The sequence below is a fragment of the Anastrepha ludens genome, chromosome 5 (assembly GCF_028408465.1).
Source record: "Anastrepha ludens isolate Willacy chromosome 5, idAnaLude1.1, whole genome shotgun sequence".
NCBI lineage: Eukaryota > Metazoa > Arthropoda > Insecta > Diptera > Tephritidae > Anastrepha > Anastrepha ludens.
In genome coordinates this window covers 84,163,707-84,189,468 of record NC_071501.1, presented here as the reverse complement: position 1 = coordinate 84,189,468, position 25,762 = coordinate 84,163,707, and the positions used below count along the sequence as shown (strand labels likewise).

At 37.6% G+C, this 25,762-nt stretch overlaps 1 protein-coding gene across 1 annotated transcript in view; it reads right to left on the bottom strand.

Moving 5' to 3' along the window:
• The window catches only part of LOC128862889 (uncharacterized), a 96,499-nt gene that overhangs the window by 37,694 nt on the left and 33,043 nt on the right, over window positions 1-25,762 (bottom strand). Inside the window, exons 5-8 of the mRNA XM_054101694.1 lie at window positions 13,831-13,918; window positions 12,958-13,216; window positions 12,514-12,863; window positions 12,174-12,447 (exon numbers count right to left, since the gene is read on the bottom strand). Of these exons, the coding sequence (XP_053957669.1) occupies window positions 12,174-12,447; window positions 12,514-12,863; window positions 12,958-13,216; window positions 13,831-13,918 (971 nt within the window). The remainder of the gene's footprint in view (window positions 1-12,173; window positions 12,448-12,513; window positions 12,864-12,957; window positions 13,217-13,830; window positions 13,919-25,762) is intronic.

Genomic DNA, 25,762 nt, shown 5'->3' with positions numbered 1-25,762 from the left:
GGAAATAAAGCTTTTCGAAATATTACGTTTTCTCAGCAATTCGTAAATCGCACTTGCACTTTTACCACACTTTTGCAATTACGATTGTTCATATGATTTTTCTTAGATCCCCACTCTATTGTTAAAAAGCGAAATTTAGTTCTAGACCGGACCATCGCTCTTTATGTAGATTGCACACATAATCGTTGATTCAAGTCATTATTCCTGCGGAACTGATTTCGATTATTGGCTCTGGCCCTTGTGGGGGAACCGCTGATCCACGGTTGGCCAATTCATCGGCAATTTCGTTTTCTTGAACACCGGAGTGTCCTGGTACCCATATAAGTACAAGCCTGTTTTGTCTTCCGACAGAATTAAGCTTGTTCTTACATTCTTGAACAATCTTTGAGGTTTCCTTCGCGTTCTCCAGTGCCTTCAGTGCAGCCTGACTGTCACTGAAAACTCCTATCTGCTTCCCGCTCCATCTCCTCTCGATTATCCATTCGGCTACTTTCAGGATGGCAAAAACTTCCAGTTGCCATTTACCCCATAGCATAGTGATACTTATTACTATCGTTTAAGTACCATCCGGCTCCAGACCCTATTTCGTTCTTGGACCTATCGGTAAAGAAAATATCCGTCAAACCTCACTGCATGCATTCTGGATTGCTCCATTGCGTGAGCATACAATTTTCTTCCAAATGAAACTGTGGGTATCAGGTCGCCTTTAGGTGCCAAAAACAGTGGATACTGCTCAGATAGCAACTTACAGATTTCTCTGTGTCCCGAAGTTTCGTCTTCGTGCCAAAAACCATATTTATGGAGTCTACACATTGCTTTTATTGCTTCCTGTTGTATCCTTAGATCCAAGGGGAGCAAATCACGCATAGCATTTAAAGCATCGCCGGAGGTTATACTCATGGCACCCGTAGCGCATAAACATACATTTCTTTGCAGCCTGTATAGTTCCCGGATTGTAGACTTAACCATGCACCGTCGCCACCAGACCACAGAGGCGTAATTGATGATTGGTCTGATAAGTGCTGTGTATATCCATAGGACCACAGCAGGTTTCAGACCCCAGGTTTTACCAAAGGCTCTACGGCATTGCTAAGCGATTCGCCTTCAGTAAAACGAGTGTCTCCCAAGTCAGCTTCTTATGCAGGATTACTCTTAGATATTTAACTTCATCGGAAAGACCAAGTGTCACACCTTTCAGTGTTGGAAGACTGAGTCCATCCAATTTCTGTTTTCTCGTAAACGAGACTATGGTTGTTTTGTTCGAATTAACGGAAAGACTCATGTCTCATGTACCAGTTATCGATATTGCCCAGAATCCTCTGCACTTTCGTGCAAAACCTCCCAAGGGATTTATCCGATGTTAGCATACAGACATCGTCGGCATATGCTTGGACATGAAAATCGAGTTCCTGCATCTCCGCTAGTAGAGAGTCTACGAACAAGCACCACAGCTGCGGAGAAAGATCGCTCCCTTGGGGACATCCTTGCTTGGCCCTAACGGTGAGCCTCTCAGAGATCATGAAATATATCTATTTTACAATGGTTTGATTAACTCGGAGTCATTCGGCAGAAGAACATATTGAGCCGAAAGTGGCATTATCAAAAGTTCCCTCAATGTCCACGAACACGCCCATTGTGTATTGGTCAGCTTCCAGCCCCGTGTAAGGGTGCGACCAGAGTGAACGCTGAAAGCCGAGCCGAGATTGTCAGTGCGATAAAGATTGTCAGTGCGAGAAAACTGATTACATACAAGTCAATACAAATAAGCTTGTGTATAACACAGTGAGCGCCGACAAGAGCAGAGAGCAAAGCCGATGAGTGCGAGAAAACAGTTTAAAGCGTTTTGCTCGCTTTTTTGGATTGTTGATGTTTACTTTTTAGAGTGCAGTTGTGTTTTTAACACACTTTTATTAGGTCGGGTTGTATGTATGTATGTATGTATGTAACGGAATCTTTGAGCTTAATTTTCACTGGCTTCTAAAAATCTGATCGACTTGAAATGTTGCACACCTATCAAGGAGCGATGACAATGCAATAATTTGATAAAAGTTTTCCATTATCCTTATTAGGATTGCCAGGATTAATATTTTCTTTTTTTATCTGTGGGCAAAAAGTAAGGTGAATTTGGTTGTAAAATGAAAAATCTTTATTTATTCTTGTAAACCAATTTCATCCCCTTCAAAATAATCCCCTCTCGATAAAATACACCTATGCCAACGATTTTTCCAATCCCCGAAACATGCCAAATAGTCCATTTCCGGTATAGCCATCAGCACCTTCTTCGATTCAGCTTCTATCTCCTCAATCGACTCGAAACGCGTTCCCCGGAGTGGCCTCTTGAGTTTTGGGAATAGCCAGAAGTCACACGGAGCCAAATCAGGCGAATACGGTGGTTGCGGAACGATATGCGTGGAATTTTTGGCGAAATGGTCACGAAGAACGAGTGCAGTGTGAGACGGTGCATTATCATGATGCAAAAACCAAGAGTATATTGTTGAAATTTAGCTGGATATTTTCTTAAATCATTATATAAATGATGAAATTCACCAAATTCATTCCTTTTTAGTGTAATTGGATGTTTTCCAAACTCTTTTGTGTTAATAATTGCATTAATCACACTAGGAGAAGCAAAATACTCTTCATCAGATGAGTCCATTACCGTGTACAGCAATTTTATAAACACAAATGAACAACAAAATTAAATGACATAAGAGCAAAACACATGGAATAAACAGAATTTCAGCGCTGATTCTCGCATTCACTGTGTTATATACAAATTTTCTTCTCGCATGAAAATAAGCGTCAATAAGCTCGGCTCGGCTCCGCTCGGCATCAGCGTTCACTCTGGTCGCACCCTTAGGGTTTTACAAGATTTACAAGAATAAATAAAGATTTTTCATTTTACAACCAAATTCACCCTACTTTTTGCCCACAGGTAAAAAAAGAAAATATTAATCCTGACACTCCTAATAAGGATAATGGAAAACTTTTATCAAATTATTGCATTGTCATCGCTCCTTGATAGGTGTGCAAAATTTCAAGTCGATCAGATTTTTAGAAGCCAGTGAAAATTAAGCTCAAAGATTCCGTTACATACATACATACATACATACACACATACATACAACCCGACCTAATAAAAGTGTGTTAAAAACACAACTGCACTGTAAAAAGTAAACATCAACAATCCAAAAAAGCGAGCAAAACGCTTTGAAACTTTTTTCTCGCACTCATCGGCTTTGCTCTCTGCTCTTGTCGGCGCTCACTGTGTTATACACAAGCTTATTTGTATTGACTTGTATGTAATCAGTTTTCTCGCACTGACAATCTTTATCGCACTGACAATCTCGGCTCGGCTTTCAGCGTTCACTCTGGTCGCACCCTAAGGCTGATTCACATGATTTTCCACTCTGGATGCGTGTTGATTTCTACTAAGTGGACTTCTTGGCAATACGCCCATTCGAATATGTTTCTCCACCACTCGTTCTAGACTTTTCAACACGAACGATGGCAAACTGATTGGTGTAAAACTTTTTGCTAGGGAATAGTCGTCTCCTGGTTACGCGTCGCCATTGGGATGGTATATAACCAAGTACAAGACAGGCTGTGAAGATTCTTTTCAGGGCAGTGCAAGCCTTGTGACTGTAAATTTTGACATTTAATTTTATATATTTAATTTTACCAAATTTTCAATAAAAGCGTAATTCATTTTTAAACAAAAGCCAAATTTTGAATCAGAATTCTCAGAAAACTTCTAAGTATGTAGTCTTGTAGCCCGTTCAACTTTGGTATAACAAAGTGAAGGCTTGAAGTGCCGCAGAAATCACGCTGATTTTATACAATTTTTTGTTGCTTACTGTGTTGTCTTTTTCCATATAAAAAATTTGAATTTGGCCGTCATACAAAAAGTGGTAATTCATATGAATTGGCTTTATTAGTCATCCAACTTTATGACATTTTTAAGTGACACCTTCAAAACTTGTTTCTGTCCTAAACCAACACCAATTTATGGGAATGAATTATTCACAAGTTACCAATTTTCATTTGTACTGGAAATTGTGTTGTATGAGAATGATTTGTTTGCATAGAGTCTGCCAAAAGGCTAAGTGTTTGAGGATGGAAACCACCTGACCGCTTCGGCTAAGTTACTTATGACCTTTTGATTCTGGTTCTTTACACCGCAATATGTATTTCTTTCACAATTTTTTTAACTTTTTTTTTTAAGAATATTTTAAGACCAAAAAAAAACATCAACTTATTAAAGCTTCAATTTTTATAAATGGAACAACTTTTATAAACGGTATTTTCTGTAAAACTATAAGTAGATTGGACAATCAGCACTAGTTAAAAGAAAACAAAAAGTTCTACAGTTACTACTTACAGCTCAGTTTACTCATTCCAAAACAAGAAAATATTATACCATATAATGGGCAGCTCTTATTCACTTCTCTAACCTTAAAAGTATTTTTTTACCCGATCACGCCATATTAGCAATTTAATTTTTTCAGCAAAAAAAAATAAATAAATAAATAAAAGAAAACACACATACCAAAATAAACTAATTTTTATACTTTAGCATTAGGGAATAAGGGCGACAGCCATAGTCGAATGACGGCGGTGTGTGACTACCATCCAAGGCGAATTCATTGAAGGTGCTGGCAATAGGCCAACAACAACATTTTGCGCAGTAGAATGTCACGTCAAAGTAGAAAACAAAGAAGTGATTTATTTATTCAAAACAAATTGCGCAATTTTGTTATTATTTTATTTAAAGGGTTTTCCAATAACAGATGTTATTTTGAATAGTCCGCTATTTCGGTAGATGCCACTTTTGGATCCGTCATTTGACCAGTAAAACTACGCCATTAATAAAAATGGAACGATACACGCTTAACCAACGCATTGCATTGATTAAAATTCACTATAAAAATGGCGAAAATTTGACAGAGATGGTTCGTAAAACTTAAACATTTTTGGGTCATCGCGAAGCACCTTGTCGGACCGCAATACAGAAATTGGTGAAAAGCTGCGAGCTGTTGGGACAAGTTAGTGATGTGAAGAATAAAACCCGCGCACGTCGCTCAAGAACAGCCGAAAATATTGCTATTGTAGCCGAAAGTGTTGAAGAAAATCCAAGTTTGTGCACTCCTCGTCGTTCTTTGGAATTAGGCATTCCACAAACGTCATTACACCGTATTTTGCATAAAGATTTGGGTCTTAAGGCTTATAAAGTCCAGTTAACACAAGAACTCAAGCCGGCCGATCACCAACAACGTCGTGTTATTGCTGTTTGGGTCGTTGAAATGCATGAAAGTTATGCGGAATTCCATCGGAAAATCATTTTGAGTCATGAGGCCCATTTCCTCCCCGGTGGCTTCGTCAGCAAGCAAATTTGTCGAATCTGGGACTCAGAAAATCCAAGAGCTATTGTTGAAAAGCCTCTCTATCGTCAACGTGTGACTGTTTGGTGCGGCGGAGTCGTTGGATCTTACTTTTTCCAAAATGAAGCTGGAGCAACAGTTACGTTGAATGGATTGCGCTATTGAGAGATGATTAACGATTTTTCATGGCCGGAATTGGATGGTTTGATGGATTGATCTGGACAACGTTTATTTTGAATAAAACGGCGCTACGTGCCACACAAGCAATGAAACCATTGATTACCGGAATAACACCTCTTATTGGAAAACCCTTTATTTATAAAAGGTCTTTGAATTCATCTAAATTTTCAATTTGAAAAATAAATAAAAACTTCAATAAAATGAAACTTATCCATTAGATTGTTGTTTTTTTAATTTTTTTTAGCTCTAGACCAGCTTAGACTTGTATTACAATATTTTTATTCAAGCACTCAATTTTCAAATACAAATTTGAGTGTAAATAATACGTTCCATAATTTAATTTTGTGCCGACATCCGAATGTAATCGGCGAAAGAATAAAAAAAAAAACAAATCAGCTGGTCTGCTCCTATCCTCTTTAATAGACTCGCCTTGGGTGTAAGCACCCATTAGGGGAAAATATTCGGGAACAAATATGTGGATAAGAAACAGCTGATAGAAAATCGAGCTCCATAATAATTTTATCAGGTTTGCCACCTCGATAGTTCGAAATTAGTTTCATCGGTATTTGGCAAATTTTACAAAACCAAAACAGAAGGAAAGTATTACCGAATACCAAATTGTAAATGATGAGCGCGACGTCCTTTATTAGGTGCTTGGCCGCGCTTTTCATCCACCAAGATATTCTATGTTGTCATATAAAGCGTTTTTCAGTAAGAGCGCTTCAACTTTTTTTTGAATAAAACACAAACGGTTTGACTTTTTTAACTAATTTTTTTTTATTATCGAGTTTAAACCTATACATTTAAGTATGAAATTCGATTTCTCTTGCATGACCACCGCGTGCACGTTTAACGAAGTCCAATCGTTGAACCTAATTTTCAACCACTCTTTTGCATAAATCGGTCGAAATTCCAGCAATTTCGCGTTCAGTATTGGCTCTGAGCTCACAAATCGTCGCCGGCATGTTACTGTAGACCAATGACTTCACATAACCCCAAAGAAAATAGTCTAGAGGCGTCAAATCACACGAGCGCGGCGGCCATTCGACCGGTCCTTATGTGGTGCTTATGTGGTGCTTTCTTATTTTTTTCCACCATATTCCATACGTGTTCAATCGGATTGATATCCGGGCTCTGTGGTAGCATCCCCAAATCGAGAGGAGTGTTGTACGCGAGGTACAGCCTGGTCTTCGTTGCTTTGTGTTTAGGGTCGTTGTCTTGCTGAAAATAGAAATCGGAACCGATTCGCAATTCGGCGCTGATCTTCATATTTTTTTCAAATTTCAATATACACGTTTTGGTCCATCACTCCGCCGATAAATTCCAAATTTCCGACTCCTGCTGCAGCCATGCAGCCCCAAACCATAATATCTCCGCCGCCGTGTTTTACGGTTTTTATGGTATTTTTTGGATTTAGGGCTTCTCCTGGTCTCCTCCATACGCGGAGACGCCCGTCTGAGCCAAAAATATTGTACTTCGACTCATCTGAGAAGATGACTTTTCGCCAGAAGTCAATTGGTTTGCCCACATAAATAAATAAATAAATAATTGGCGCGTACACTTCCGTTAGGTGTTTGGCCGAGCTCCTCCTCCTATTTGTGGTGTGCGTCTTGATGTTGTTCCACAAATGGAGGGACCTACAGTTTCAAGCCGACTCCGAACGGCAGATATTTTTATGAAGAGCTTTTTCATGGCAGAAATACACTCGGAGGTTTGCCATTGCCTGCCGAGGGGCGACCGCTATTAGAAAAATGTTTTTATTAATTTTGCCTTCACCGAGATTCGAACTAACGACCTCTCGGTGAATTCCGAATGGTAATCACGCACCAACCCATTCGGCTACGGCGGCCGCCGGTTTGCCCACATACCCTTTGGTAAACTCTAAGCGCTTCCTCCTATTAATAAAATGTACGTGCGGCTACCTGCGAGGTGTGTAGGACCTAAAGTTAAATGTTTTTATCGCTCTACGGACTCCTGGTCAATGTTGCGATCTAGCTCTGATGCAATCTGCACTGCGCTACAAAGCGGGTCCTTGTCTACCAGATGCTTTATTGCGCGTTTGTCACGATCGGAGAGTGCAGGTGGCCGGCCGGATCTTTTGTTATTTTTAATACGCGCTTCGTATTTGAATCGCCCAATGACAGTCTGCATAGTGGATTTGCTTCTACCCATAATCTTAGCTATCTCTGCATAAGATTTTTGCTCCTTTGTGTGGAGATGCAGGATCTTTCCACGATCATCGAGCGATAACTCTTTTCGAGGCATTTTGTCTATAAAAACGAATATTTTGTCCAGCTCCAGCAAAACACGCCAACTATAATGAATTTACCCAGTACTGCACACATTTTTCAAAAATTCCCGTTATTTCTAAGAAGAACGCTGGCGCCAGACAGCGCAAGAAATTAATAGTACGTAGACTTTTATTGACGCAAATATTTCAGTATGTTTATTTTCGTTGTAATAAGATAAGACTAAAAATTAAAAGTAATTGCTTTTTTTTTGTAGCTTAAAAGAAAATATATTATCTTAAGTGGCACACTATATTAAAGGTGGTGTTGGTAAAACAGTTGAGTTGTTGTTGTTTCTTTCGTGTGGCTATCAGCTCAGAATGAAACAAGGCGAATGAATTCATTATTTATTTCCTAGTTTCTCAATACTTTGCTTTGACAATCGAACGTACAGAACTGTGTTGTTGATCTAGTGCCACCACCTTGAATGAATGCGCCTTGGTACGAATAGAGAATTAATAGCATCGTGTATTACATAGGTAGGTAGGAAGGTAAAAGTGGCAGTCGGCGTCTAGACCAACTCACTTAGACCGCTGCCGTTACCACAGTAGCAGTTTATCTGCTAACTCTCGTTGTACGATTTTCTTTTAAGTGCAAACTCATTGATCTGGCTGATACTTACATATATCACTAAGGTCATCAGTATCACTCAAGAGTGTGGAGCCAAAGTATCTACAGCTAGTTAAATGCCACGCGGGACAGAGAAGATGTCTGATAGACTCTTCCTCCCCTCATTCTTGTAGCTTCAGCACTAGTTGAATTGAAGTACTTTCAATCTTTGGGCATGTCGACCTAGGAGACCGTGGCCGTGATCAAAGCAACTAACATGGATACGGGTTTCCTTGACCGATTGGCGCCTGACGTCCCATTTTGGCCAAATTCTATTTATAGCATTACATGTCAACTATCAACCCATCTCGTGTTGGCCGAAGTGGTACTGCTACGTGCACCACGCAGTTTATAGTTTAAGAGAGGGCTATATGTAGAATCATTATACAGGGTGGCGCACGAATCGTGCTACAAAAACAAAACGTAATAACTTTTTTTCTGTGAGAGTAATCGGCTTTTTTTTTTTTATTTTGCATATTAGTATTTAGATTTACAAAAAATGGAGGCTTGGGATACCGAAAAGAGGATTTGGATAGTGCAGCGGTACCATGCTTTGCAGTCCATCATTTCCGTCCAAAGGGAATTTAGGCGGGAGTTTGGCGGCACTCCCCCGAGCAGATGGACCATTATGAGGCTGGTGAACATGTTTGCTGAATCTGGAAGCATCGCACGCAGATCGTACCATCGAGATCCCCATGTTCGGGTCGAAGCCACAATCGCGGCTGTAGCATCGTCAATTCAGGCAAATCCAAGAGTTTCGACTCGTAACTTGTCGGCGCAAATTGGAGTTAGCAGACGGTCATTGCAGCGGATAGTTCATGATGACTTAAACTTGTTTCCGTACAAAGTTCAAATCACAAGCAAATTAAACCCTCTGGATTTGCCTATTCGCCTGGAATTTTGCCAAAAAATTATTGAAATGGCCGAAGAAGACAACAACTTCATAAATTGTTTGTTTATGTCTGATGAGGCCCATTTTGATCTAAACGGCAATGTAAACAAGCAAAATTGCCGTATATGGAGTCAATCAAATCCGCAAATACTCCATGAGATGGAGCTGCACCCAGGACGAGTCACAGTGTGGTGCGCAGTTTCATCAAGGTGCATTGTCGGGCCATACTTCTTCGAAGAAAACGGTGTAACAGCGACTGTAAATGGGGACCGTTATTTAAACATGTTGAAGGAGTTTTTTTATCCAGAACTGCGGCGAAGACGTATCCCTTTTAACAGCATTTGGTTCCAGCAAGATGGAGCAACTGCACATATAGCCAGACCGGTTATGGAGGAGCTCCAACGAAAATTTAGAAATAAATTGATATCCAGAAATTCCACTTTCCGCTGGCCCCCAAGGTCACCTGACCTCACTGCACCAGATTTTTTTTTATGGGGTTATCTCAAACAAGAGGTGTGTAAAACAAAACCAAGTAATTTGACTGAATTGAAGCAGTCCATCACAACAATAATTGAGGCGATCCCGCCTTCAACCCTTCAGTGCGCAATGAACAATTTTCTCATCAGGTGTCGCATATGCGTGAATGAGCATGGAGGTCATTTACGTTCTATTATTTTCAAAACTAATTACTTACATAAAATAAAATTGAATTATCTATACAATAAAAAAACAAAAAGTTAAATACATTGATTAGAAAAAAAGTTATTACGTTTTGTTTTTGTAGCACGATTCTTGCGCCAACCTGTATCAAGAGGGAGGCGAGTAGTATTTTATTTGTCTTGCAAGCCCCTGTATGTAACTATTCCATAACACCCATATAAAATGGATACGGAAATATTCCGCCACCTCGTTAATAGGTGCCCGGCATTCCAGATACTTCATCGCCGCTTGGCTATCGGAGTAATTATAGACTTCTTAAAAAGTAGTCACATTTTTGCCTAGCCAGACAGCTACCTCATTACTGGCTAGAATTTCAGCTACAGTGGTTCGGAAGACAAGCTGAAACGCTTACTTTTGGATTCTTATGGTAGACACTAAAGCCAACATTATCGTCTAGCCATCAGTAAAGAAGCGTAGGCAGTTTTTACGACCAGGTATATTGTCAACCCACTCACTTCTAGCTGGAATTCTAGCACGAAATAACCTATTAAAGTAGGGTGCATTCAAGCAATAGTGAATGGGATTGGTTGGACCCAAACCTAATGTAATGGCCGAGTGTTCAACATCTAAATCGCCATATTGATTAGTTGCGGCAAGCCGAGCTGCAGTGTCACCTGCATTCTGTTTACCAACCAAGTCTAGGGGAGGTAAATAGAAAAGAGTATGCAGAGCATCAGATGGTGGAGTTCTAAGAGCACCGCTGATACGTATAAGCGTCATATGTTGAACTTTCTGAACCCTGTTTCTAATCGTTGTCTTGTGGAAAGCCACCACCAGACCATAATCCCATCAAGGAGGGCAGGTCTACTAACGGTTCTATACACCCAGTAATTGTTCTACGGAGAAAGACCTTACCTGCGTCCTATTGCCTTTTGCATGAGAATAGAGCTACAGCAGCTTTCCTTACTCTGTCCTCTACATTCAGGTGCCAATTTAGTTGCTTGTCGATAACTTTTATTTAACTAGCAGAAAGTTTGCTAGTACTTACAGAGTGACGACTGCTGCTAGCAGAGGCTGCTTTTATCATCACAAACTAACTCGGCGTGAATATCCCTAAGTAGTTTCCTTTGACTTACGAGGGTCATTTGAAAAGTCTGTGGCATAATAAAACCTACTTAATTGTTTGGGGTGAACGTTTTTATTTTTCGACATAGTCTCCTTTTAGGCTCATAGACTACGTTCAACTCTGTTCTAGGTTGTGGATCCTTTTCGAATAATAGGATTTGCCCACGTCTGAAAAATAGCCATTCGTTTCTGCAATCACCTTCTCGTTTGAACAAAATCTTTTTCCCGCCAACCATTTCTGCAAATTGGAGAACAAATAGTAGGCCGAGTGATCCGAGGACGCCAAGACTGGAGAATATAGGGGCTGTGAAATGACTTTCCTATTTCCATTAACTTTGCGACCATAACTGCTAAGGCGTGAGCTGGTACGCTGTCGTGTTGAAAAATCCAAATCACTCGACTTCCTCGATTCAAACGAATGCCAAATACAAAGAAATAAATCGATCTGGCTGAAACGTGGTGTTCTTCCAAGAGATGCTACTAACTAAACATAACCTCAATATGCGCCAGTGGTGCCATCTCTCTGACTTTGCGCGGACTTTGCAAACGACCTTCGTATTTGATGCTTTTCAAGTGGTTACTTCATTTCATATACTCATTTTATATTTATTTATTCAATTTCTACTATAATTTGGCTTCCTTCCCACAAAAGAACTTTCCAGTAAGTGCCTCGAGGTATGCAACAAGTTTAAGAGTTAATGGAACCGCAAAGTTGCTAATAGCAAATGGAAGAAGTTGATGTGAAATTGCTACTAAAAGGGCGTTGCTTCCCTGAACTTCATAGTTCAAAAGTTTTTAATTATCTTGCAGAAATCTGCACGGACAACAAAAACCAGCAATGCCTGCTGACAAAGTTTGTGTTGCACTTAAAGCGCAGCTAACTACTTCAGCGCACACTGGCGTAATCTCAATTATGTATGCATGTGTGCATATTAGCGCATGCTTGCTGGAGTGTAAGTGTGAGTGAGTACAAATGCACTCACGTACTCAAATGGTTTGTGTGTTTTTTTACAAATACCCCAACACAACTGAACTCACCTTTGCTTTGCTAACTTTTCCACATTGAAAAAGCGACGTCCATTTGTTGCTGCTGTTGTGGACATGGCATTCAAATATTGTTGTTGGTGTGCATGTTGCTGTTGCTGCTGATTGCTTCTTGCTGTTGCCTGTGCAGCGGGCGTGGCACCGCCATTATCTATGCCTGTGTAAATCGTGTAGGTGCCATCCAAATTCGCGTTACTGTTGTGTATTCCAGTGTTGCTATTTTTATTGCTATGCTCCTTTGGAGAATTTTCGGCAGTACGGAAATTTTCTATACACAAAAAGCAAAGCTACTGTCAGTTGCATGCAGAAAATACAATTAAACAATCAATCAAACCTGGAGCAAAGGGGCCACCGCCACCAACACCAACGCCGCGCGCAGTCTGCATAGCGCGCGTTCCAACCACAACCGGTTGTGCCAACGATGACGGCTGTGTTTGCCTTTGATGCTGCTGCTGCTGCTGTTGCTGTTGCTGCGATCTTCTACGCTGTTGTTGCTGTTGTTGTTGCTGCTGCTGCTGTTGTGCGGCCAAGCCGTAGTTAATTTTCGGATACGTTGAACTCATATTGATTTGCTGTTGTTGTAGTTGCGCATAGGCGCCCATGCCCGCGTGGTGGTGGTAGGTGTTTGGCTTGTGAGCGCGCATGTAGGTGGTATTCATATCCATACGATCCATCGTTGGGAAACTGCAAATGTGTTTATGGTGGGCGTGTCCGCATATAAGCGAGAAGTAAATAAGGTTAAACGAGCTCGAGTTCGTGCAAATTTAATGCAAATTACCGTGAATTTACAGTCTGACGGGTGAAGCGGCCGCTAATGCCCGTGCAGCTATCATTGGCCGCTGTGCTGCCACCAACGCTACCCTTGCAGTTAGACTTATCGTCAGCGTCACCGCCTCCGCTACCACAGCCGCCGCCGCCGCCGCCGCAACCACCGCTGCTGCTTGTGTAGGTGCTATCAGAGCTCCTGCCTTCCATGGAGGAGTCTGAGCAGGATTTAGCAACCAGTCGACGGCCAGCCATATAGTTGCCATAATCAGCTATGGGGCGAGTAGAGAAAGGAGAAACTAATATAAAATGAGGTTTCGTGTGTGCGTGAGTAGAAATAAATATTCAAATACTTAAGCAAGGCATGAAAAAACAGAAACAAAAAAAGAAAAGAAACCAAATTGCATTGTTATGAATGACGGCTGACATTCACGGGCGCACATACATATGTACGTATGTGTGCATGTATTTCTGTGCCAACATACATTTGTATGTATTTATGCGGGCGTTGTTAGGTCAACGTCATAATAAACAACCCAAAAGAGGCAACGCGCATAAATGGGCCAAAAATGAGGTCTGTGCATTAAAGGCTCGTAAAGAAAGGTTGTTTGTTGGTAATGAAAATCAAAATATCGATAAACTACTGATAATATGCATACATACATACATACATTAGCATATTGATAACAATAAATAAAATGGTAAACGTTTGGGTTCGTCCGTACAAAAAAAGAGAGGAAAAAAACAAAAAAATATATATAAAAAAAATATAAAAAACAAAAAAACAAAAAAAAAAACAAAAACACAAAAAGCCTCTATATTCACCATGCAAATGCGTAAACTTAAATATTCCGCAGCTTTCGTCGACTTTCTTAACATTACTTACCGTTCGTTGATTTCTTAGTCGTTTGCCCATAGTGCAATGGCACATTACTGCCAATAATATGTTGAAAATTGTGCGAATGCAAATCGTTCTGAAAATAAAAGACGTGTGGTAGTATTAGTAATGTAAAATACTTTATTAGCTTCACCCTAAAGTTCCTTTAAATAGCTGATTTTTAATACTTTTTAGACTGTGGTTTTATCTAAAAAGAGTTCTGAGAGCAAGTTTCAGGTTTTTGGTTCCCATTTTTAGCAGTTTCCATTTCCAAATACGAGGTGTGTTCAAAAAGTAACGCGAATTTTGATTTTTCGCAGGTTACGTAAATCGAATTTCGATTTTTTTGTGGCGATATGTTGGTACTCACGCCTCTCACTCATGCCGACGAGTTCAGCAATTTCGAATGTTCAGTTAATTGTTGACAGCTGCTTTGCTTGCACCTGTTTCGGCTCGTCTTCGATTTTTACCTATTCAAAGAGATGGATCTAAGAACCTGTAGCCAATTTTATGTGAAAAACGAAATTAAGTGCGCGGATGCATTCCGAATGTTGACTGTGTCGTGTCACATGGAGAAGCTACGAGTACTTTGGACCAAAGTAACGTTTATCGGTGGTACAAAATGCTCTCAGAAGGCCGAGAAGATGTGAACGACGAAAAGCGTACCGAATGCCCGAGCACTTCAACAACAGACGAACAAATTGATGAAGTGAAGAAAATGGTATTTGACCAATCGTAGCATCATCGTTAGAGAAGTTGCTGAGGACCTAGACATATCGTTTGGCTCGTGCCATACGATTGTTTTCAATGATTTGGGAATGAGACGGGTGCCGCAAAATTCTTATCAAAACTGCTCAATTTCGACCAAAAGCAGTATCGCATGAACACTGCTAATGAGATGTTGGACTGTGTCCGTGACGACCCAAATTTGCTCTAGAGGGTCATACCTGGTGATGAATCATGGGTTTATGGTTATAACGTGGAAACCAAAGCTCAATTATCTCAATGGAAGCTACCGCATGAACCAAGACCGAAAAAGCGTGCCAAGTTCGGTCGAATGTAAAAGTTTTGCTTACCGTTTTCTTCGATTGCAGGGGCGTTGTGCATCATGAGTTCTTGCCGCATGGTAAAACGGTTAGTAAGGAATATTATTTGCAAGTTATGCGCAATTTGCGTGAAGCAATCCGCCAGAAACGCCCGGATTTGAGGAAGAACAAAAATTGGCTCTTGCATCACGATAACGCCCCCGCTCACACATCGTTGCTTGTGCGCGACTTTTTGGCCAAAAACAACACGCTAATGATGCCACCGCCAACGTATTTTTTTTATAAACAATTTAAGACAGAAATTTTGGTAAACAAAATTTATTTTGCTTATTCCTTCGATTAGTTACTAAATTTAACATTACTTTAACGAAATCTGTTTGTGTTTTTAATTTCAGAGGATCCAGTTAAGAGATATAGTGGGCACCGCGAAACGTCTTTTTTTGACAGGAGCTCCCTGAGATCAGCTGTAGCTCCTTTCCAAATAAATATTTTTACTAATACTAAGTCTTAAAATGCAGTTAAAAGATAACGTAGAACGTAACGTAAAAAAAGGGAGGACGTTATTCGTCATTATAAAGAGGGCAAAAGCCAACTAAAAATGGCAGAAATTGTTGCTATTAGTTCCTCAACTGTCCAGCACATTATAGAAACGTTTCGCCTCCAAAATCAATGAACGAAGTCGAAAAATACTTAGGCAAGATCTGTAACCCTGAAACTGTTCGTACAAATCGGCGCGAAGAAAATTTTCGTGGAAGAACTGCCCCAAATAAGCCGTTGATTAATACTCGTAATAGAAGACCAAGCATAGAATTTTGAACGAAGACATTTCGTACTGGAAGTCCATTGTTTTCGCGGATGAAAGCAAATTTAACCTTTTCAGGTCTGATGGAAAGTCCTGCGTTTAGAGAAAACCAAATACCGCGCTTCAACCATGTAATTTGCGCTCTACAGTTAAACACGGCGGGGGCAGTATGATGGTAAGCGGTTGCATATCCTATTCAGGCGTCGGAAATTTAACATTTATCGAAGGAAACATGAATAACGAGATGTATCTGAATCTGTTAAAAGATAATTTAGTAGAAAGTGCGGATAAAATGGGCATTTAGGATTGCTACCAATACAACGATCCCACGCATACGTCTGTTATTGTAAAAACTTGGCTTATCTGGAACTGCCCACATGTAGAGCAGACACCTGCACAGAGTCCAGATCTCAATGTTGTTGAGAATTTGTGGTCAGTGCTGGAACATAAAATTAGAAACCACCATATTTCTAATGCTTCTGATCTGAAATGGGCACTAAAGAAATAAGCTGGGATAAAATTAGTTCCGATTATACAGCAAAACTTGTAGAATCTATGAATTCCCGACTAAAAGCTGTTCTGAATCAAAAGGGATACCCCACTAAATACGAGTATTAGCCGTAATCATGAAATCGAAATGTTAATGTGTTTACGTTTTTTGAATCATTTTAATTTAGTGCATCATTTAACCTGTGACCTCAAAACTGTAACTGAATTAATTTAATTTGCCATATCTTTCTTATGAAGAAACATTTTTTGTTATGTTTTATTATTAAATAAAACATGTTATTTAACAATAAAAAAATATAAGATTTTTTTCTGTAATGTAAATATCATAAAATATATTTGATATTTTCATAATTTTTTTTGGCTGCACCAAATAAGCTGTGAGTCACTATATTTATTTTACATTATTTCGACTCACAACATATCAATAGTCGCACGTTCTACTAGTTATAAGAGCTACTTATGACTCAATCCGAAACTCATAAATTTTGAACACTCTTGGAATGCTCCCAGTAGGAGGCGCCTACACGACTTATTTATTAATTTATTAAAACTGAATTTCATTGCATACTTTTGGGCGCTTAATAAACCAATTGTGTTAGTCTAGCGTCAATCACTTGTTTTCTTATCATAAAAATATTTTTAATTATTTTGTTGAATGCTATTTACAGCCGCTAACTTTCGAAGAGGCTCAATGCGTCAGTTTAGCTGCGGAATTCCATCGACTTCACTACATTTCTTTACTTGCAACTTGCAATTTCATCACTCACCCATGCTTTGAAATTCACCGGCACCAAATTGAACATTGGAAACGCTTGATAGATATCGACCATTTTTCGTCTACTATATTTCGGATCAATCACAAATGGTAAAACCATTTGTTATTGTGCTACACTTTAACAGCAGTTTATAGAAATTTAAATTCCTGCACTTTACCGGCACACAACTACACACACACATAAACAAAAAACACAGAAATGCATAAGCCGACAACTTTTCCTGCTATTATTGCAAAGCTTCCGTGGCTGCGAATATCCGTGCGAATTCCCGTTGTAGACCTCAGGCAACAAAAGTCGAACTGACACTGGCTGTCTGTAGGCATGGCGTAGTTAAGCAGTTGCATGGCGTATAGCTGCTTATAAACAAACACAAGTATGTGTAAGAAATTTCTATATAAGTACCTATATACATATGTAAGTGCCTATGTATGTTGGTGTGCATGGATATCCCCCTGTAACAAATTAGCCAGTCAGTTGTCTATCAGCTGCTTTTAAAAACAGTCATTCAACCATTAGAAATTTTACTTGTACGTATAAGTTGATGTGTATTATTTGTTTTTGCATGCCGGCAGTTTAAATTATTATATTTGTATGTGAGTACGTAACGCGCTTAGCACTTTGTTAACAGTTTTTCCATTCGTGTGACTGTGAAGTGTTAGGATGGATTTCAACTCGCGTGTGTGTGTGTGAGCACAATCGCTTTGAACTGCTGTGGGTGGGTTTATAGACGTGTGTGTGTATGCGTGTGGCGTACAAATGTCTTATCTCTCACAACATTAAGCGGCGTGAGCAATTTAAATTTCCATGAATTTCCCCAGCGGGTTTGTTCTATAAACGAGTTGGGTTTTAAAATAACCGATGGCGTTTTACCCACTGCTTTCGATTTAGTTTTATCGAGTGATGATAGTAAACAGACGATTTCAATTATAAATGTTTCATATGCAACGGTATAAAAATATGGCTGTTGTGTTTGATTTGAGAATTTCAATAAAACAAAAGTTAATGCGGGGTTTGAATTAATTTAATAGAAAAATTGAAGACAGAGTGCAAGGAAAACTCTTTACGCTTATGTTTAGCAAGGGTTGCGATTATTTCGAGTTTCATAACTCCGGGCATGAATACCATTCAATTCCTATTTAAATCCACTCGCTGAGTCCGAAAATTCACATAATTTTTTTTCTGTCAGCAGGTTTCGACATATCGCCAATTAATGGTTTTAGAATATCTAGAGAAAGCGCTAGCCGATTAAAGTTAATTACATTTTTTATATATTGCTTATACCTTATTTTCCATTAAAATTAAATATTTTGAAGATATTTACAAAGTTTCGAAAAAATATATTTTTCCCCCCAAAGCTATGAAAATGTTCGATTTATATGCATTGTGAGTAACAAAAACTATTATAAACATATGCTTGACCATTAAGATCAAAGGATGCACAGGAATGCCGCCGGGCAGCTTTAAATGGTATTAGTGTCGAAGTGACCTTGAAGTCAGCCTTATTTCGGTTCCTGGCCACAGAGATATTGAGGGAAATTGTAAAGCCGATAAGTTAGCCAGGAAAGGTACTACTCTTCCACTACTTGAAATGAAAACAATACATTAACAATATTGGATATACTATGGCCTCGAGCAAACCAATAATCAACAACAACATTATCCAAGAGGCGAATAAGGCACATGTGATACAGGTAGGTTACTGTTGTAGCATATGAACAAGAACGAGAAAAAGGAACTGCTTAGGCTTTGAAGAGATGATATCGTGAAGGTCATAGCTTTATAACCGATCATTGGCTATTTGGCTAGCATTCCTTGAGATTAGTTTTTTTCTCCCACGAATATTGCAGAAGTTGTAGAGACGAGGAAGAAACAGTTGAGCGTTGCCTTTGCAATTATCCAGCCTTAGCTAAAATTAGAGCAGGTTTTTGAGGTCGATACTTTTAAAATTCTCATACGGAACTGTCTGGCGAGAGGAGGGGCCAATTCTGCACTTCATAAGAGCCATAAAATGGTTTCACAAAGAAAAATAAATGAGGTTGCTGTGCCACACATTGATATCACAACGGATCTGTAAGGTCTAAGTGAGCTGGTCGTACAGCCCAACTACCCCATAACCAAACCTGTATTGTGAGAAATGTATAAGTTCTCATATATACTTACATGTATGATTAAAATAAAAATTTTAATATAGGGTTATTCAATAGGTGCGCTTCAACTTTTTTCCGATAGGGAGGGCGAACGGCGCAATATTTTTTATTTTTCGCTTGTCATTTGTAAACTTCATTAGTATACATTTCATCATGGAACGCTACACACTTGAGCAACGATTGCAAATCGTGCAAATTTTTTATGAAAATAATCGTTCTGTTGCTGCTATATTACTTTAAGAGCATTACGGCCATTTTACGGTCCATTTAACAAGCCGTCCCGTTTTGGGGTTATGTGAAGTCATTGGTCTACAGTAACAAGCCGGCGACGATTTGTGAGCTCAGAGCCAATATTGAACGCGAAATTGCTGGAATGCTGGAATTTGGGCCGATTTATGCAAAAGAGTGGTCGAAAATTGGGTTCAACGATTGGACTTCGTAAAACGTGCACGCGTTGGTCATGCAAAAGAAATCGAATTTCATACTTAAATGTATATGTTCAAACTCGATAATAAAAAAAAATTAGTTAAAAAAATCAAACCGTTTATGTTTTATTCAAAAAAGTTCAAAAGTTGAAGCGCTCTTACTGAAAAACCCATTAATTGGCTGGCTTCTGACCCATAGGAGAGCAAGCAGCCAAAAAAAGAAGCAAAAGGAAAGAAATATATTCCACTTCCTCTGTGAATGTCTGGCCTATGGAAGACGAGGATGTTAACCCTTGGCAAAACGCATTTTGAGAAGAGCTGACTGATCTCGAAGAGTTGGCTGGTACAGACGTAAACAACCTTATAAGGTTTATCAATCGCGCAGACTGGTTATGGGCGTGAAGGAATAAGCCATCTAACTGGTTGATAGCGAGTATGTGACAACAAAATGGTGCAGAAGCACTAATTGGATTCTTGGAAAATCACCACTTCAACCAACAGCATTCATTATTCTATAAGCAAGTATCAAACTTAAAAGCCTATTTTTAAGCCTTGAAAATTCCGAATCCAAATGAATGCGGTTATTTAACGATATCTTGAAAATTATAGGACAGAAAAAAATATTTGAAAATTTTCGAACTCTGGGTTAAATAAATATTTAATTACTTGTAAACGAGTGTAATGTAAACTTTTAGAAAAATTTGTGACTTCATCGAATTTGATATTTTTAGGGCTTATATTATATAAATATATTTTTCACAAAATTCAATGGGCTATAAAACTGCATACCCAGAAATTTTTGTAATTTGAAATTTTATATACGAATTGTTTTAGAATTTGTTTTTAATTTTGCACAAACTTTAGAACTTTCAATTACATCGTAGTATGAATTTGTTTTAGTGTGAACTAAAAAAAATTGTGAACATTAAAAAAATTTAAATAAATAATTTACATATTTTTTATAAAACAAAATATAAAAAATTTTTTAGTAAAAAACTTATATAAGTAATTTTCATATTTTTTATAAAAAAATGTATATATATAATCAAACATGTGTACTAAAAAACAATTTAGTCATTTTTTATTAAAAAAACTTAAATAAATAATTTAAATAATTTACGTAAAAACAAAAAAAAAAAATAATAAACATTTTTCATTAAAAACAATTTTCAGTTATTTGATTCTATGAGCTTGTTTTTATTTTTTTATTAAAAAAAATTAAATAAATAACTTACAGATTTCTAAAATTAATAAATATATACCAATATTTTTTTTGTTTAAAAAAGTTTACAGTTTTTTGATTATATGAGTTTGTTGTAGTGTGAACTATATGTTTTATTAAAAAATTTAAAATAAATAATTTAAATATTAAAAAAAAAAAATAAAGAAATTCAAAAATTTTTTTAAATGAAAAAAAAAACAAAATTTATATTAATTAAATTAAAAATTAAAAGTACACAAAGGTACATGAAAAATAAACAATTAAGTTATACATTAAGAAAGATTAAATAAAAATAAGTAAACAATTTATATAATTTTTATAAAAAAACGTAAATAAAACGGAAATAAAGGGTCCGCCATATAACTTTACGGAATTAAAAATGCTATAAAAAAGAAACTACTCAATATTTTTCCAAACTGTTTTTTTTATTTTGAAGTACAATCCTTCCGGTTAATGATGGAACACAACTTCATTCATATGGCTGCCTCGGCTAGCCATGCACCATCCCATACGATCGGTCCAATTTTTCAACACATTTTCTATTGTATGCGGCTGTATTTCAGCTATGACATCGCGTATGTTGGTCTTCAGTGCATCAATTGTTGCTGGTTTGTTGGCATAACACTGGTCTTTGACGGCACCCCAAAGATAATAATCCAACGGCGTCAAAGCAAGTAACGCACATACGCTTCATTCGGTGGTTTTCTTCTTCCCATTGCCGTACGCAATTTTCGTATACATTCTGCAACATTACCATGGTTTTCAAAGTAATGTCGCAATATTTCCCAGCGTTCTTTGAGCGTACACACAACCATTTTCGTTCAGCGGAAGAATAAAACTAATTTTCTGTCAAATCAGATGACAGCTAAGTGTTACCATTCTTCAAATAATACCTAGTTCAAATCCGTAACGATAGATGGCGGGCCCTGTAAATATTTTATATATTTTTTATAAAAAAAAAACAAATTACATAAATATATCTCATTGCCAGTTTTGTGAACACAGGAGAATATTACGACATTAAATACCCAGCTCAAATTTTAATGACACGTAATTAGTGCAGCAGACAAAAGAGTTTGATAATTAATAGTTTATATCCAATACTTTCGATGCACTTATTAAGAGTAGAAGGTATCATCCCCGAAACTCTATTTGGCAGGTGGACGGCTAACCATTTCAAACTTCTACTAATTTTTAAAGTATCATTAAATGAAACAGTGAATGAACAGTGGAACAAAAAATATTTGTTATTCTAAATAAATTCTAATGAAAATTGGCAAAAAATCTTATCTAAGGCACGTTGCATTTGATGACACGACCACAGAAAACATTCCAGCGGCTATGCTTTGAGGACATGAATCTTAAAAGTATGGCTCTTTATTAGAGAGGATGTCTCTGTGCGCTTGGAGTTTTATCATGACCTGCACTTTTTCTTTTTATTTTTTGATTATTTAGACTCATAGTTTATAGTAATCACGCGAAAAGTCATTCGGTCACGGCGGTTTGAAGTTTGATTTCGCTCGAACTTAGGCAACTCTCTTCTTACAATCCAATAAATCCAGATAAATTCGTGAAATAATATCGAAATTAATAATATATAAAATTATAATTACTTGTATTTTTTTTTTGACTCTGACGAGGCGAGTAAATAAAGGTATCGGATTTTAAATTGTAATAAAACAACGAAAATTCAAATTGATTGGATAGATAGTCCCTTTCAAATGTTGGCCGCAACTGCGCCGTAATTCGGTCATCCGTAAACACCAATTTTGAATGACTCCCTGGAGGACTTCGATCGGTATCTCGTGTATAACTTCAGTAATTTTGGCTTTCAATGCCTCAATCGAAACTGGTTTATCCACAAAGCATGTAGACTTTACATGTCCCTACAAATAAAAGTTGCACGATCTTGTTGGCCAATCCACTTGTCCGAGACGAGTGACAAAAATTGTTCATCAAAACGATGATACAGTGAATCCATTGTTTCGCTGCTGCCGTTTTGTTGGCATCAAATGTTGTAGATATCACCGGCTTCAATTTTCTTTCGTCCGCGTTCAAAAATTGGTGTGTATCATTGCGCGATGGCGTTCGCCATTCACTGTTACATTGGCGCCAGCCTCGTCTTTGAAGAAATGTGGGCCGATGATTCCTCCAGCTCATAGGCGGCACTAAACTGTTGTTTTCAATGGATGCAATAGCTGTTCTTGAATGGCTTCGAGTTGTTCTTGAACTCAAATACGGCAATTTCGCTTATTGACAAAAAAAAGGGTCTCATAGCTGAACACCATAGGTTGGCCTGAGCGTGCGTAGAACGCTTTTCACAGAGCGTCGATTATCATAATACAATTTACAATTTGTAAACGTTGTTGAGACGCAAGTCTTTTCATGATGAAATATCGATGAATACAGAAAAAAATTATTTATTTGGTTTGACAGTAATCCCGCGTGATTAAAAAACCCTATTGGGAAAAGTACCTCCAATCTTATCCCCTTTGCATATATTCCTTTCAATTTGCAAAATGCAAATAATTTAAAACAAATCAGTGCAACTGTTGAACGTTTATTTTTCTGTCACGCGTTGACAGGAAATGAATAAAGTTTTAAATAAAAAAGAAACTATAAAGTAAAAAAAAAATTTGTTTAAATTAGTTGACATACGTACGTACATACATATGCACATGAAAAGAATATTTCTTAGAACAATCAGAAATACGGTGACCCATCATGAAATATCACCACCCTTACGCCCGCCCACATACCCTAAGTAACTTCGATTATTAAATATTTATGAGCCTTTCGTGAACGCAAACTCAATTTCATATTGAAAAACATCTGTGTATGTATGTATGTTTACCAACATAGACATTTATATAAGGGTATTTATAATGCTATACAAATGTATGTAACGTTCCGTTTTTAAATGAGGTCAATCGCTCTTGGAATTGGAACAGTTTGGGTATGGTCAAGTCACGAGAAACTAAATAAATGAGATAATAATTATGTCACAATTGTTGTTAATGGTTGTGGCACGAATATTTGCCAATTGACCTGCTTGGAGAGAAACTGGGGTAATTGCTCCAAGTGGTACATAAACAGCGCGCGAAAGAAAGAAATATAGAAAGTCCGCATTTCCTCAAGCTTCGATTATTTATTTATTTGCTTTTTATTTAAAATATTTTTTTGAAAAAAAAAATATAATAAATTCTGTAATAAAAACTGTTTTAATTCAGGTTTCAAATTAATCCAGGTAATCCACACTTTGCCGCCAGGTAATCCACACGGCGGCCGTCGTTGCCGAAAGGGTTGGTGCGTGATTACCATTCGGAATTCACAGAGAGAACGTTGGTTCGAATCTCGGTGAAACCAAAATTAATAAAAATATTTTTCTAATAGCGCTCGCCCCTCGGCAGGCAATGGCAAACCTCCGAGTATATTTCTGCCATGAAAAAGCTCCTCATAAAAATATCTGCCGTTCGGAGTCGGCTTGAAACTGTAGGTCCCTCCATTTGTGGAACAACATCAAGACGCACACCACAAATAGGAGGAGGAGCTCGGTCAAACATCCAAAAAGGGTGTACGTGCCAATTATATATATATAATCCACACTTTGTACAATATTTATAAGAAATAGACTAATTTTCCTTAAAATTTTAATATTTTTATTCAGAATTAACAAAACAAAAAAAAAAATAGGGTACGCAGTTTTGAAGTCCACTCAATTTTCGTATATTGAAATGAAAGTTTGAAGTAGCCCAAAATTTTCGTTGATGTTTTATAATTTTTTTCTTTGACGTTGTTGCTTATCTTCTCCATATAAACAAAAATTTCAAGGGTGACACTTGCAAAAAATCAACGAGATTTTCTAGCAACTTCAAACTTGCGCTTTGTTACACTAAAATTTTTAAAATAAATAAATATAAACTTTTTCAAGCTGTCTGTAGATCTATACAATCCTATGTGGGGTTATACACTATCGGATGAGGTCAACAAACTGCAAAGGTACTTCATGAAAAGGGTCCTAAGGATACTAGACTTCCGGCCAAACTGTGCAATTTTGCTGGAAACAGCAGCTGAAGAAAACCACTTCTTTACATTGAATCTTCACATGAAATATATTTTTAACTTATATGAATATAAAGAAAGCAGTGATATGAAAAAAACATTTTTTGGTATAAGCATCTAAATGAAATGGGCTCAGAATTCAGATTAACTTTAGCTTTCGTCTCGGACCAGTGGATTGACCAAAAAGATCGTGTGATGTCCCCCCTTTGGACTTTTATTTGTAGGGGTATGTGAAGTCTAAGTCTTTGTGGAAAAACCAGCTTCAATCGAAAAATTGGAAGCCAACATTACAAAAGTTATTCACAAGATACCGATCGAAGTCCTTCAGCGAGTCACTTAAAATTGGTGTTTACGGATGGTCGAATTACGGCGCAGTTGCGGCCAATATTTGAAAGAGATTGTCTTTAAACAATAAATGTCATGAATGGTTCTATCCAAAAATAATAAAGATTGCCTACTTAATCTGCATTTTCCTTGTTTTATTTCCATTTAAAATCCCATACCTCCAAATTGATCTGCCTTATTAAGAAAAATATTTGGTGAGTTTTAGCGTTAAGAAATTTACATCTAGGGTAGGCATTTATTTGAAAAAAAAAATGGAATAAAAAATACCATTTGCCTGAAATTTTATTTTGATGATATCCCAATTTCATTGGAGCAATGATAAACACTAATAAGAATATTTAATAACTTAAAAAACATATATTTTTAATTTCATTGCGGTACTAATCATTAAATTTTTGTGTTTATTTGTTACTAAAGAAATTTCTATGAAAATGTAATTGAGATTTAGCAGTTTTAGTTTATAGAAATTTATCAGGGTGAGTGAGAATTAATTAAGAAGTAGGAAAAGTGTTATTTTCGGAATAACTACAAAAAAAAAGAGAAAAAACAAATATAAAATATTTTAATATTAAAATAAAAAATTTTTTTTTTAAGTTTTATGGAATT